This window comes from Cavia porcellus, unplaced genomic scaffold (genome assembly GCF_034190915.1).
Source record: "Cavia porcellus strain 051 isolate PalLab524CR breed Dunkin Hartley unplaced genomic scaffold, mCavPor4.1 scaffold_1, whole genome shotgun sequence".
Taxonomy (NCBI): domain Eukaryota; kingdom Metazoa; phylum Chordata; class Mammalia; order Rodentia; family Caviidae; genus Cavia; species Cavia porcellus.
In genome coordinates, this window is record NW_026947484.1 from 67,211,940 (window position 1) to 67,225,789 (window position 13,850).

Consider the following 13,850-nt stretch of genomic DNA (forward strand, 5'->3'; position numbering starts at 1 on the left):
ACATTTCTCTTTTGTTTTCCTCCTCAAAACCTCATGCCATGGCAGGTTAAAAGCAGGCGCCACCAAGTCTTCTGAAACGGTTCAACCATGGCGTTCAAGTCTACACCTCGCGCCTTTTACATTCTTTGCCCCTGTAGGACACTGTAAAACTCCCAGTCCATTTAGGATTTTGCCCAGGGCTTTTGGTGCAGAGTTTCTGTTTTTAAATATTGCCACATCGTGGAGTAGGGGAGCATAAGGAATTTTCACCTCAAGAGTACAGCACCAGTAAGATAAAGGAAGAGTCATAAAATGGAAAACTGGGAAAGAACAAAGCTGGCATGGTAAGAATTTATTACTGAGACCTCGGGGACATAGCTCCTTGCTGTTCTTATTATGAAAACAGGGCAGAGTGACCCGTCCTCTTTTTTGCTGACTCTATACCTTCCACTTCAGAGATGCCACACCTGGTAGCCTCATGGAAAGGCAGACGTCCAGCCTGCTCAGTGCTACAGGACAGGGACCCTCGGTTTGATAAGATGCCCAGGTGGCTTCGGAAAGCCCAGCAGTATCCGATTAAGGGGCCAGAAGGCCCTCACAGGCTCCACTGGTGGAGCTGGTCGCAAGCCTAGGGATGGCCATGCTGCCCAACAGCTGCCCCTTACTCCTCGGCTTCCCCTGAACTCACAAGTGAAGCCACGATCCCCCAGCACACTGTGAACAGCCCTAACCTGCATACCAGCCAGGCTTCCGGGAGACACCCCAGTGAGTGAGCAGCCTCTGTGCCCAGAGTGGTTTCAACCAACGCAGCTCTGGTTACAGATAGCAGTTTCTAGGCAGGTCGCCTTTGCTACATGGTTCTGGGCCCAGGAGAGACTTGTAGCCCCTATGCTGCACCCTGGTCCAGTGCTCCCTCTTGGCAGACTACATTCAAGCAGAGAGACTGCAGCCCAGTCTTGAAACCTTTTTTTTTTTTTTTTTTTTTTTTTTTTTGTGGTACCAGGTATCGAACTCATGATCTCACACTTGCCAGGCAGGCACAGTGTTGCTGAGCTATATCCCCAGCCCTCCAGTCTTGAACTTTTGATCAAAGACAAAGTTCTATGTTGATTCAAAGTCAGGACCCCTGTCCCTTCCTCTCCCTGCCCTGTGAGTCACCTTGACGGATTCCAGCCAGAATAAGGCCAGGGAGGGCCCTTTGTCCCCTCGGAGCCCTTCCACCCTCTCAGAGAATACTGAGGGTAATGATTTCCTTCTGATGGAGATGCACTGTGGACACCAAGGTGGACGTCCCTACCATCGTCACATAGCTTTCTAGACTTGCCAGCAATAAGAAAAAACAAACGCTACCTCTCCCATAGTGGTATCACTGTCTAATCCATTTAGGAGAGGGTTTTCCTTCAGGGTTAAAATCTTTAGCCTCAAATAAAATGTAAAGCTACAAGAGCTCATTTCTCAGAGAGTATCATTTGCAGGGTTTAAAATTTTACTGTTGACTGTGGTAACCAACAAAAGGCATGTGGTTAGTAGAGACGTGTTTGAAGGCTGGACATGCACTTGAGTAAAATTGTATGAACTCTGTTACTTGAGCTATGTAATAACTTTTCATAACCTGCATATTTCATCAGCATGAAACAACTAGAGGCACAAAAATGAAGGTTGAATAAACTGGTGAGAAGCAATTTTACCTAACTCTGGTACAGTTCTGCTTTGAAAAGTGTTCCTTTTCAATTTTATTCTAATCAGCGCACTTTAAAAAACGAAAAAGAGCATGGCCTAGTCAGGATTGAGAAAGTCCTGTGTGGTGGAGAGCTCCCTGCAGATAGTGCTAACCAGTCCTGGGTGGGAGTACATCCTACAGAGCCAGAAACAGCTCAAGCCCCCAGCCTCAGTGGTCACCTACAGACCCCTTCGTTCCTTTCTTGTTGCAAGCCAAATGGAATGTGTCCAGTGATTGCCACTGGAAGTATTATCTACATGAATCACCAGAAGAACACAGCACAAACTAGCTTAAAATATAAACCAGCCTAAAAAATGAAATGTACTTATTGGCCGATGATGCTGAGAAATCCAGAGGCAGGGCCAATGCAGGCAGTTAGAACATGGTAAAGAGGACAGGCCCCCCTCCATCCCTGCACAGGTGCCGCAAGAGGCAGCTGTGATGGCTATGATTCCACACTCGAAGTGAAAGCAAGGGTTCCTGCCCCAGGGTTCCCAGCAAAAGTCCTAGGGTTGCCTGGCCCAATGCAGCACTTGGCTAAATCAGTCACCATCATCCAGGAGGCCCGGGTCACAGACTAGTTGTGGACCAGCTCACATGGCAGGGAACTTGATGCTCTGGCTTAGCCAGCAGAGTCACCCCTCAGGGGCGGGAGTGGGAGGATTTTGAGGAGAAAGAGTGTCTGGTAAAGAGATAGGGAAGAGGCTTCTGGACAGTGATAGCTGCGAGGAGTGATTTTCCTTAGGAGTAGCCTCCATTAGCATCTCGATGCATGTAAGGCAACCGACTCATTTCCTTGAGAACCTGTTTAGGAGTTCTGTTACTGAGTAGGTTTGAAAGTACGGTCTCAGGTAGGAGCACTTCCACGTCAGCATTGACAGACATACTAGCCTTGGATCTCTAGGTGATTACATGTATGTCTCCAAGGTTATACATAATGTATGAACATCATCATGAAACCTGGAGAGAATATGTCCACTGATGGAACATGTGTTTGCTTATCAAGGCATACGTTTTTCTGTCTAGTAGTAGTAATTCTAGAAGTATAGATGTGCTTTGGACAAAGAATTAAGTAACTTTGCTTTTGAATGTTTAAAACAGTTCATTATGAGGTTCTAAGTAAATACATTTTTGGAAATGCAAATTAAGTGTGACATTTAGTTCTTAATTCAAATCTTAAGTATTTGGTCATGAGTAAATAGTTTTTGGTAGACATTTATGACATTATATTAGATACCACCTGATTGTCTAAGTTTTATTTTCTCTTTCATCCTGAAAAGTGATTTAAGCAGATATTTGTTATTATTTTCTTGTGCTCGTCAACCAGAGTTTGCATAATGAAAAGGGCCAATGTGTATCACAACTCAATTGCATGTAGGTCGTTACAAGCCCACTTCAAAGCTGTTAAAAATTGAAAGCATCCAGAAGATCGGTCACCCCTATTGAAATACACACAACTCACAGATCGAATGATCACATAATTAATCCTTTTTTTTTCTGACTTGTTTTTTTCAGAACCGAATGGAGGAAAGCAAAGCCCTCTTCAGAACTATTATCACATATCCCTGGTTCCAGAACTCCTCAGTTATTCTGTTCTTAAATAAGAAGGATCTGCTGGAGGAGAAAATCATGTATTCCCACCTAGTGGACTACTTTCCAGAGTATGATGGTGAGTGGCAGTGGCAGGGCTGGGCGTGGCCACTGTGAAGAGTCCTCACATGCAGCACCCAGGCTGTGACCGTGAGATGCAGCTACTGCCCGCTCTGCCCTATAATGACCCAAGCATTTTATGTCCTGCTGTTAAAGTTACAAAGAAAGAAAATGTTTCATGTGTTCTTAAATAAGCAGATCAGAGGAAGGAATAACCCAGGATGCTGACCATTTGTGGCAGCCATCACAGTTTCCTCTCTCTCTCTCTTTCATTTTGTTGCAGCCCCCCTGTGTCTGGGGAGAGAGCGGTTTTGTGTCCAGGAACTCATCTCTGAAGTCAGTTCTGACCCTTCCTGTTTGTAGAATTATAATCAAAACCATTTGATTTTTCTGGGCCTTTGGACCAAACTCATGGGATTGTTTTGTAGACTAATAAATAACATGCGTATAATATTTCACATAATGCCTGATACATAGTGAAAATCTAGAAAACACTTTCAGGGACTTCGTGGCCCAGTAAAGCCCTGTGGTTCTTAGCAACCTGCCGTACTCACTTCATTCCTCCTGTGGCTTTGCTTTGCTCACTTCATCCTTAGAAAGAGATCTTGCCTTTCCTAAGTAGGCCATGAAATTCCCAGCAGCTGGACACCCAGCCACTCTTAGATGTGCTTGTTGATTAGGTACAGCCACTTCCAGCCTCCCTAATACAAGTGAGCCACAGCCACTGGCCTGCTGCTGTTTCTGTAAATAAAGGGTTTTGAGAAAATGACCACACCCATTGATAGGGCTGCTGTTACACTGTCACAGCAAAAGTGGGCAATTGTGACAGGCAGTGATCTGCAAAGCCTAAAATATTTAGTCTCTGGCCCTTTACAGAGCAAGTTAGCTGACCCCTGGCTCAGGCCGTAATTAAAAGCGTGCACTTTGAAAGTCTTAGAGTTCTAGCAGTGCTTCTCAGTGGTCATACTGCTTTGGATCAGTTTATTAAACTTGTCCTCTCTTCCGGAGTAAAAAATGATGGAATAGAATCATATGGGAAATCACTTAGCATAGTACATGGCCCACGTAAGAGCCAAACCCAGAAGTCCTTACTGCAGGGTTATGTGTTGCGGCAGTAATAGACTGTATTTAAAATGAGAATGTCCAGAGGGGTATCAGTTCCGTGGTGTTTCTGTACTTCCACCAGCTCCTGGGGAAATGATCCCTTATAAACTAAGGAGAACTTCTGTAAAGACACAAACACATTAGGGATGGAGTTTAATCATCCTTTTGCCCCACATGCGTGGGATATGGTGCTGATCCATGGAAGATAAGTATTGGTTGTTTAACACACTCCGGTTCCCATCTCAGATACATACAAGGATCTGAAAGCTGGTGAATCAAAATATGTACACTGTGCAGAAAGAATGCCCTTTTTTGTTAGCAGTATGTCTGCATTCTCTCTCCAAGTAAATTTTCTTCTGTGCTTTGCTTTTTAAAACAATAAGACAAAACAACAAATGGGGCTGAGATACAGCTCAGTGGCACAGCACCTGCTTGGCAAGTGTGAGGTCTTGAGTTTGATTTCTGGTACAAATAAATAAAATTAAAAACAAATAACATTCTGACTGTAAATAGCTTTTCCTTTTCTTTTTCTTTCTTTTTTTTTTTTTTTTTTTTTTTTTTTTTGTCTTTTTTCCTTTTTACCGGTACTGGGGATTGAACTCACAACTGCCTGCTTTCAAGGCAGGCGCTTATGCTGCTGAGCCAAACCCCCAGCCCCCAAATAGCTTTTTCTTTAAAATCCTTTATTTCACCACCATCCTGGAGACAAGCTGTAAATGCCTCCACGAGCAAACTGGGCAGAGTAACTTACTGTTAGTCTCCTTGCCATCCACCACAGGCTGGTTCTTTTATCCAAGATCTCCCTGAGTAATACACAGGGGAAGCAGACTTAATTTTTCTCAGCGTTAGGTGAGAATCAGTGGGCAGAAAATGGCACAGGATGCACCCCATTCCACGCCCCCAGGACCAGCTCACTTTCCTAATAAGCTTGCATAAGGACAGGTCACGCTGCCTGCCCACAAGGCTTGAGACACACCCTCAGACTCCAGCCACAGCAACTGGACTACGCCGCAGGGCAGTGAACTGTTCTGCAAAAACAAAACACTTTTCTTTGTTGAGCGCTTATAGAGCTGTCTCTCTCTGAAACATTTTCATCATCTCTTTAAAAAATCTTAGTCTCATAATTTCCCCAGATTCCCTATCAACTATGAGCATTTGCTTTCCAGTATGTGCCTTTTGTGAATGTTTTGATAGCCAAAGATGTTTCTGCTGTTAACCTCCCACAGCATACACATACTGCCCGTGGAAATGTGGCCACCAGAGAAAAGAAACACTGATCTTTTTATTCTCAAAGCAGATGCTGCTGTAATTCCTGAGACCCAGAAGCCCTCATAAGATGAGCTAAGGCCAGAAAGATCGAGGTCCCCTTTCCAGTGAGGTCTCTGTAATAAGAATGCTTACAGTATTATAAACTTCACACTTACACATTTCTACTTTTACACAGTCTTACTCATAATGAATACCATTTCTGTTGTTCTGTTCGGGATGGGGAGTTACCATTCTACATGGACCTGAATTGCAAAATTGTTCATAGAGACTATGGATTTCTGTTCCTACTATGATGGATAGAATGTTTCCTTTGTAGTTTATGCTTACAAACATAATATACTCTAAGTTACTGCAGTCAACTTGAATCTGGTTCTGATATTCTTTGAGTAAAGAAAAAAGAAAAACAGTTGTGGTCCCCTCCTTCCCAAACAGACTTACACAGAGCAGTCACAAGCCAGATGTAATACAGAATTTTATGAAAAGGAGAGGCTTCTGCTCTACAATCTATTACTCTCTGGTTTTAAATATTTTTAGTATTACTCTGGAGTTAGGAAGTTAAACAGTAATTGAAAAATGTAGGACATTAAATATTTAGATATCTAATTTTTAATTGTTACTAGTACAGGTCTGTAGTGTACAGTGATTGCATTCATCACCAGGAATTGGCTCATATGGGCGCCTTAATTCTTACTTTCTGTTTCTATCTCCTTCCTCCATTGCTTGGTCTCTTTCCTATTACAAAAATGTTAACAATTATATAAAATGTTTTTTTAACTAGTATGCTTTTATTTAATATGATGCCAGACTTTTCAGTTGCTGTCAGAAATTTCAATTATGGACACCTAAGTCAAAAGGTCAAATGGTACGTGTATTAATTTGTTTTCACAGCTGTTTGCTTCTGAGTTTTGGCAGTGTTGGGCATAAGTTCATACGAATGAGCCCAGTTAACACTGAGGTCACTTGGAAAGTTTTCAGGTTGGCTGTCTGGAAATCAGAGTGCATTTCATAGTTAAAAGTGGTAGCGTGCTCTCCGCGGAGTTCTCGAAGTTACAGGTATCCCAACTATGGCATCATAACCGTTTTGACCCATGACATTAATTGTAATAATGTGCTGCCATCACAGTATTGCCAAGGCTTTTCACCACCCCAACTGAGCAGACAGACACAGCACTGTTTGCCCCTTGGCCCTGGTAACTGTCACTCCGCTGCAGGAGGAATTACACGCTGTCGCTTCACAGCTGGTGTATTTTACTCACCTGTTTCCAAGGTTCCTGCACCTTGCAGCACTGTCAGAGCTTCCTTCCTCTCTGGGGCTGTTTGCTCGAAGGCTGTGCCACCTCTGCTCAACTGCCCACCAGCAGATGGGCTCTCGGTTGTGTCCACTTCCTGGCTGTTGTGACTAATGCTGCAGTGACACTGACCAGTGGGAGCCCCTGCTCACGAATCCTTTGGCTACTGACCAAGGGGCAGAATTGCTGGGTCACATGGGAATTTTTTATTTAGCTTTTTAAGGAAAAGTTTTCTGCAAACTCTTTTCTACAGTGGCTGCACCATTGTACATGGGTACCAGAGGGTGCAAACTCCTTCATATCCTTACCAGTAGGTAATTACTATTTTTTAAAACATACCGCCATTCTAGGAGGTGAAAAGATGTCTTACAATTTTAGTTGGCATTTCCCTAAATGAATGACAGAGTTGAGTGTTTTTTTCACATGTTAATTGATCATTTGTGGATCTTGTTTTGAAGAAATGTCTATATAGACCTTTTGTTTGATGGATTGTTCATTCATTCATTCACTTATACAATCAAGGGTTGAACTGAAGTCAAACCCAGGTAGACAGGTGTTCTGTCTACTGCTGATCTGTATCTCAGCTCTTTGGTTCACTTTTTCAATCAAATTGTTTGCCTTTTTGTTGAGTTGTTGGAGTTCTTTATATTCTAGATGCTAAATCCTTCATGTATGTGAGATTTGAAAATATTTTTCTCTACTCTGTAGGTTGTCTTTTTGTTTGCTTAACAATCTTGTTTGATGCACAGAAGTTATCAGTCTTGCTAAAGTCCAGTTTACATGTGCTTTTCTTCTGTTGTTTCTGCTTCAGTGTCATATCTTAAGAGTTAACACTGCAAAGCTATTATGTCTAATTTATCCTGATAAATATATCACAGTCCTTATACCAAAGCATCTAGGACACTGCTTAGAACATAAGAGACCCCAAATAAATGGAAGAAAATGCAAACCAAGTTTTTTCATAGTCATGTAGTAAACTGAGTGTTATGTAAATATAGAATGCTCAGGAACACTAGAAGTCAACCCAGGGAGACTACTGAAGGCTACTGCAGATGGCCCAGACCCAAAGGACAAACGTTCCACTTTGAGCTGGACTCTGTTGAATGTAAAGTGGTCCGTATCAGGGGACCCTTGGGGCCAGATTGATAAGACAGCCAGAGGCAGCATGTTTTTTATATAGCTGGAGCACTTCCTCCAGTGGAACAGAAATGAGCCATCACTCCCCTTCTGAACAGCCTGGAGACCTCTCTCCACCAAGGAAATGGAATAAAGAAAAAGGCTTAGCTTGGCCTTCAAGCTGTCTCAGTTCGCACTTATCCATATCTTATTGGTGAACTGACTGTAAGCTAAAATGACCAAGAAATTACGGGCAGTAGTGTTAGGAAACATGATTATAAAAATCTGTAGGTAGCCTTCCTGAGAATGACCCGATAAATGTTTATGGAGTGAATGATGAACAGATGCATTCACGGATGAGCTGACCAGCTCCTTCTTTTCCTTTGACAAATAGGACCCCAGAGAGACGCGCAGGCAGCTCGAGAGTTCATCCTGAAGATGTTCGTGGACCTGAACCCAGACAGTGACAAAATTATCTACTCCCACTTCACGTGCGCCACCGACACCGAGAACATCCGCTTTGTCTTTGCAGCTGTCAAGGACACCATCCTGCAGCTGAACCTGAAAGAGTACAACCTGGTCTGAGTGGCCTCGGGGCCCAGCCCCTCCCCGGTGGGCTGCTGAAGACCTTCACGAGGGACTGTATTTCTGTGGAAAACAATTCGCATACTACTATTTATTGCCGTCCTGGACTCTGTGAGTGTATCCACAGAGTTTGTAGTAAATATTATGATTTTATTTAAACTATTCCGAGGAAAAACAGAGGATGCTGAAGTACAGTCCCAGCACATTTCCTCTCTTTTTTTTTTAGGCAAAACCTTGTGACTGGATCCATTTTCCATTCTCAGTCATGCGCTCAGAAAGATAAGTCAGTGTCTCTCTCCCCAGCCCTTTCCCTCCCTTCCTCTTCTCTCTTTTTCTCTCTTTCTCCTCTCTCCTTTTTCTATTGAGAAGAAAAGAGCTGATTTCCCTCTTTTCCTAATCCATCTTTTTCCTGAATTTCCCCCCCAGGTTACAACCACCTCTATTCTAGCTCCATTCTTGGTCAAGTTTTTCTCTCGAATGATAAGACATTGTCATTCGACATAAGCCATCGTACATCAGCTTAATTTAACAATGTGTAGTATTTGCTGAAGGGTTATCTGCGTCACTGCTGTGGTTTTGTGCTATGCTCCATGCACACGCAGTGTTTCTTTTCATATATAGATACAGTCTTGTCTCACTTTGGACTGGGACAGCGGGTGCCCACGGGATGGTTAAGCGTCGTTTCTGCTGTGTTTTGACTTTTGCCGTAGCTTGAATGCCCAGAACAATGCTCAGAAATCGGACTGGGCAGATGTACACAGTGGGAATCCTTTCTTTTGAAATCCATGTGCCATTCTCCTTCCTCCCTTTCTTGCTTTTTTTTTTTTTTTTTTTTTTTTTTTCTGTTTTCTCTTTTTTTTCTTTAACTCTCTCTAAATTGCAGATGCCAAAAATATGCCAACAAACACTACATTCCCCCAATGGCTGCTATCCTGGTTCTTTTTAGAGGTTGTTCTTATTTTTTTAGTTCCGACTTTTTCTTTCCTCTTTTTCTCCTTTGTGTTTAGGCCACAATTTTAAAATGATTTTCATTATGGTATGTGCTGCCAAAACTGACCTTTTTTCAAAATAGATTTAAAAGAGCTTAATGAAAGCCAGCCTCTTAAAAAACAAGAGAGTGAGACTGTGAACCCTAAAGTGACTGGCTGAGAACGAACCTGAAACGCCAATTGCCAAACAGCTGGTAACTGTAAATTGACTCTCTCAGTCCATTCTTTTCCCTGCCCTTAAGATTGAATTGTTTATTGTCCATGTCCCCGGTCGACTGTCCAAATCAGCAGTGTAGAAAAGCATCCTTTGTGGTTTATCACAGAATCTGCTTATGTCTGTGTGTTTGAAGCCAGTTTTACGTACTCTTTTTGTTAACTTCAAGTAAGTTTGCCAAGAACATCAATTGATAGTATTACCCTGATACCTTTAATTTGCAAAAAAACCAACAAAACAAAAAAGTGACCACTAGTTTATCATATTCAGGATCTTCCTGAGTTGAACATGGTTAAGTTGAACATGAGAAAAATTTGTGGACTTAATTCACATGTGCCCGTTCAGTGTTCTGTTGAACATGTATTTATGTGACTGAATCTCCTAGGAGAGATGCTTGGAATTTTAGATGTGCAATTTTTCAGCAAATGCAAAAAAAAAAAAAAAAAAAAAAAAAACAAAGCAGCACATGTGTTGATAAGCTTCTATTAAGCACATAAGTTGAAATATGGTTTAAGAAAATAAATCATGATTGTTAAGCTGCTGAGAAGCTAGAATTAGGCCATGATGCTGGTCTTGATACTATTTGGCACTAGTCTAAACTTCTGTATTCATCACATTTTTTGGAGTAACAAAGGGGGGAGAGAAAATCAACAATTTATTAGGTGAGTACTAGAGTTACTCACTGGTAATGAAATGTTCATATTTTTCACTCTCCTTGTCTCAGAACACCTAAGTTACTGTTTGTTTCTTGCTCAGAAAAGCACCTGTAATTTAATTAACAAAACATCCTGCCTGTAGGTGTAGTGCAATTATGAATGCTCTAATCATTGTACATACATCTCTCTTGATATTGCAGCATCCATATTGGCTTTGTAATCATTAATTTTTGGGCAAATTGAATGTGCTGTATTGATATGTATCTATGTAATTGTATTGTATGTCTTATAGCTAATTCACATTTTGAATAATGTTATTTTATTTACTTTTTTAAGAGAGGAGAATGTAAATTTGTCAGTTTATTTCTGACTAGGGATATTTTTTTCCATTTAGAAAAGAAGAAAAAAAACCTTCCTATCATACAGAGCGGTACTAGCATCGTGCTGTATAAAATCGTTTGCACATTCCTGAGTAGAGGTGTACTGATTATAAGACCCAAAGGTAATTTCATAGCAAATACATAAAATCAGTTGGAGCTTTTATACAAACATGGAAACCAACTTTGTAGAACTTTTGCCATTTGATCTAGGATTGGAATATGAGCTTTTATACAATTCATATTCTTATTTGGCAAATGCAGTTTAGTATTACCTCTCTGATGGCCTTTATTAGAAAGGCAGTTTTAGAAGCTATTGTGATCCACTAAGGAGATGTTTTAACAGCTAGAGACCACTGCTTGCCTGAAAGGGCGATCTTAAATTTGGTGCAGCAAAAACAAAAAAACAAAACAAACAAAAAAAAAAAGAAAAAAGAAAAAAAGTAAAGAACATTTGATGGCCTACAGTGTGTATAGAAAAAAAACCTCATCACAAGATCATAAGTGTTAAAGTTTTAGGGAATCAAGATATTCTATTTAATAGAGATATAGTAGATGTAGTTGATTAAACCTGATCTCAAAGCTCATAGAAGCTGAGCAAAACAGGGAAAGATTGTTATATTTGTCTTCATGAAATTGGGATGGAATTTGCTATGCAGAATTGAGGTTTGTGGCTTCACTGCTCCTCCTGGGGTGCATGACAGGATCCCTTCTTTTGAGAAAGGAAAAAATTGATCACCCTAGCTGCAGTGATGCGTTGAAACCTAATCGTATCCACATTAGTCAGTCAAAGCTAAAGGATTTTTGTTGTTTCTTTGGGGTTTTATCAAAGGGGTGAGGGGCGGGAAGGGATTCTTTTCAGTTTTGTATAAAAACAAAGTTTACTCATGTTTTCTCTTCTATTGTGATTGCAAGCGTTCTAAGTGCTGCTGGACTCCGGTCATTGATGCTCTGGGTATGGAGGCTTGTGGGCGAGGTTGATGGTGACTTGGGCATGTCTTACTCAAAACACAAAGCACGGCAGCCTTTCTTCAGCACACCAAGGCAGGCAGCCGTTCGTGACTCCATGAACACACTGCAGTGTACCGGTTTACAGATGATTTTCCCCCTTTTTTGTGTGATGGGGCAGTTCCAACCCACAGAGAATTCCTGATTTGTAAATTGGAGGTTTCTACTATGCCTTACAGAGCTTAAATTCAGAAGTTTGTGCCTCATATATGAAACAAAGGGAAATAATATGCCCACTCAGAAGTAAGTCCCCTAGAACTTGTGGGGTTTTGTTTATTAGGGTTGTGTTTTATAATTTTTTTCTTAATGTTGACATATAAAAAGCTCTGCGGAATGTCATGAGTAGACTGAAAACAAAATTTAGGAACCTGCGTATGTTGTTTACTAACAGATAACATTTACAAAAGGTATTTGAAGAACATCTGAAACTTTTTGGGGGTAGATTAACTAGCAAGACTTCATATTTAAAAAGGAAATTGAGCTAAAGGGCAATTTACTTTTTGTACTTCAGACTATCATGATTGTCAAGGTGTATGAACTGTAATTTAAAAATTTATACTGCCACATGATTGTAAAGTTTAGTTGTTTTAAGTTAGGAATTGGTAAAAAGTTGTTTATGCTGGATTTGGGTCAAAATGACTTTATTTGCAAAAAAAAAAAAAAGTAAAAAATAACAATGGGAAGAAAGGGCTGCATAATGAGCTATTGCAAGACTCAGATACTGGTTGGAAATTTCCCTCAGATTGCCTTCTGGTTATTCTCAGTTTCCCTTTGTTTTCAGTTTCTCAAAAAGAATGAATGAAATGAAATATAGCAGAATGTTAACCCATATGAAAATAAAGTGTACCCAAGGATTGTAATGTATACTGCTGCGCTTCTTAAACCGAAAGTTTGAAACTACCTAATTGGTCATTAACATCATCTCAGTTGATACAAGTAAGGTATGTGTGGTACATACATTCATACTTTCTCCCACAGAGATTCTTTGGTTAGAAACACATACAGAAATTGAAACTGGTGATTGTATGCTTCTCTTTCCCTACATATTTCCAACATTTGTAGCATTAGTAGATCTGTCCTGATACCTGTGTCTTTGGGATTTCATTTTGGTTCCATCATATTAGGAAAAGAAATGGCTTAGTTGTATTTGATTAGCTAGAGATTTTTGGAGCCAGACACCTGTTATTAGTAGCTACTTTGTTTAGTGCAGCCTAACCTTGGCATTTGTTTTCATAAGGAAGCAAATCATCTGCTCTCTTTCCAACTGCCCCTGCCTTTCGGTAACTCTAGCCTCAGAACTACGTTCAAAGTATGCATACACACCTAGTCCACAGTAGGTGCTCAGATACTAATTTCTTCCTCGCCTTCCTTATCTCCATACGGCCTCCATTTCCCCGAATGATTCCAACCCAGCAATTAGTGTCATTCACGTGTTCTGAAAGTAGCTATTGGATAAATTTGGATCTTAACTTGGATAAAGAAATTTTGACTTTCATAAAAGCTTTTGGTAGAAAGGGACAAATAACAAAGAAAAGTGTTCTTCAGTAGAATATATTTAGGGCTAGCAAAAAAAAGATTACTGTTATCTTTGTCCAGGTGACACTGATTGAAACACGTTGTTGGTGGATTTCCTTCCCTCAAACAACTCTAAAGGCAACTTTCTGCGGTTTGCTCACCGTCATCGTGTTGGAGACCCTGAGTAGGCCTATGTACTTAGGAAGTTCTGTCAGAAAACATTTTTAACTTGCAGTATTTAAATGATCATATTTACTGTTCTTAAAATGTCATTCAAATGCATGTATTGCCTATTGTTTTGGGATGGGAACTGGTTTTGCAAAAAAAACAAACACCTAATGTTGTATAAATAATCCCCCAATGATCTTGCTGGTTAAAA

At 40.8% G+C, this 13,850-nt stretch overlaps 1 protein-coding gene across 1 annotated transcript in view; it reads left to right on the forward strand.

The window, feature by feature from the left end:
* Gnaq (G protein subunit alpha q) overlaps window positions 1-12,820 on the forward strand; it is a 283,318-nt gene extending 270,498 nt beyond the window's left edge. The window contains exons 6-7 of the mRNA XM_063249535.1: window positions 3,215-3,368; window positions 8,522-12,820. Of these exons, the coding sequence (XP_063105605.1) occupies window positions 3,215-3,368; window positions 8,522-8,712 (345 nt within the window). The 3' untranslated portion in view covers window positions 8,713-12,820. The remainder of the gene's footprint in view (window positions 1-3,214; window positions 3,369-8,521) is intronic.
* Window positions 12,821-13,850: the final 1,030 nt, after the last annotated feature.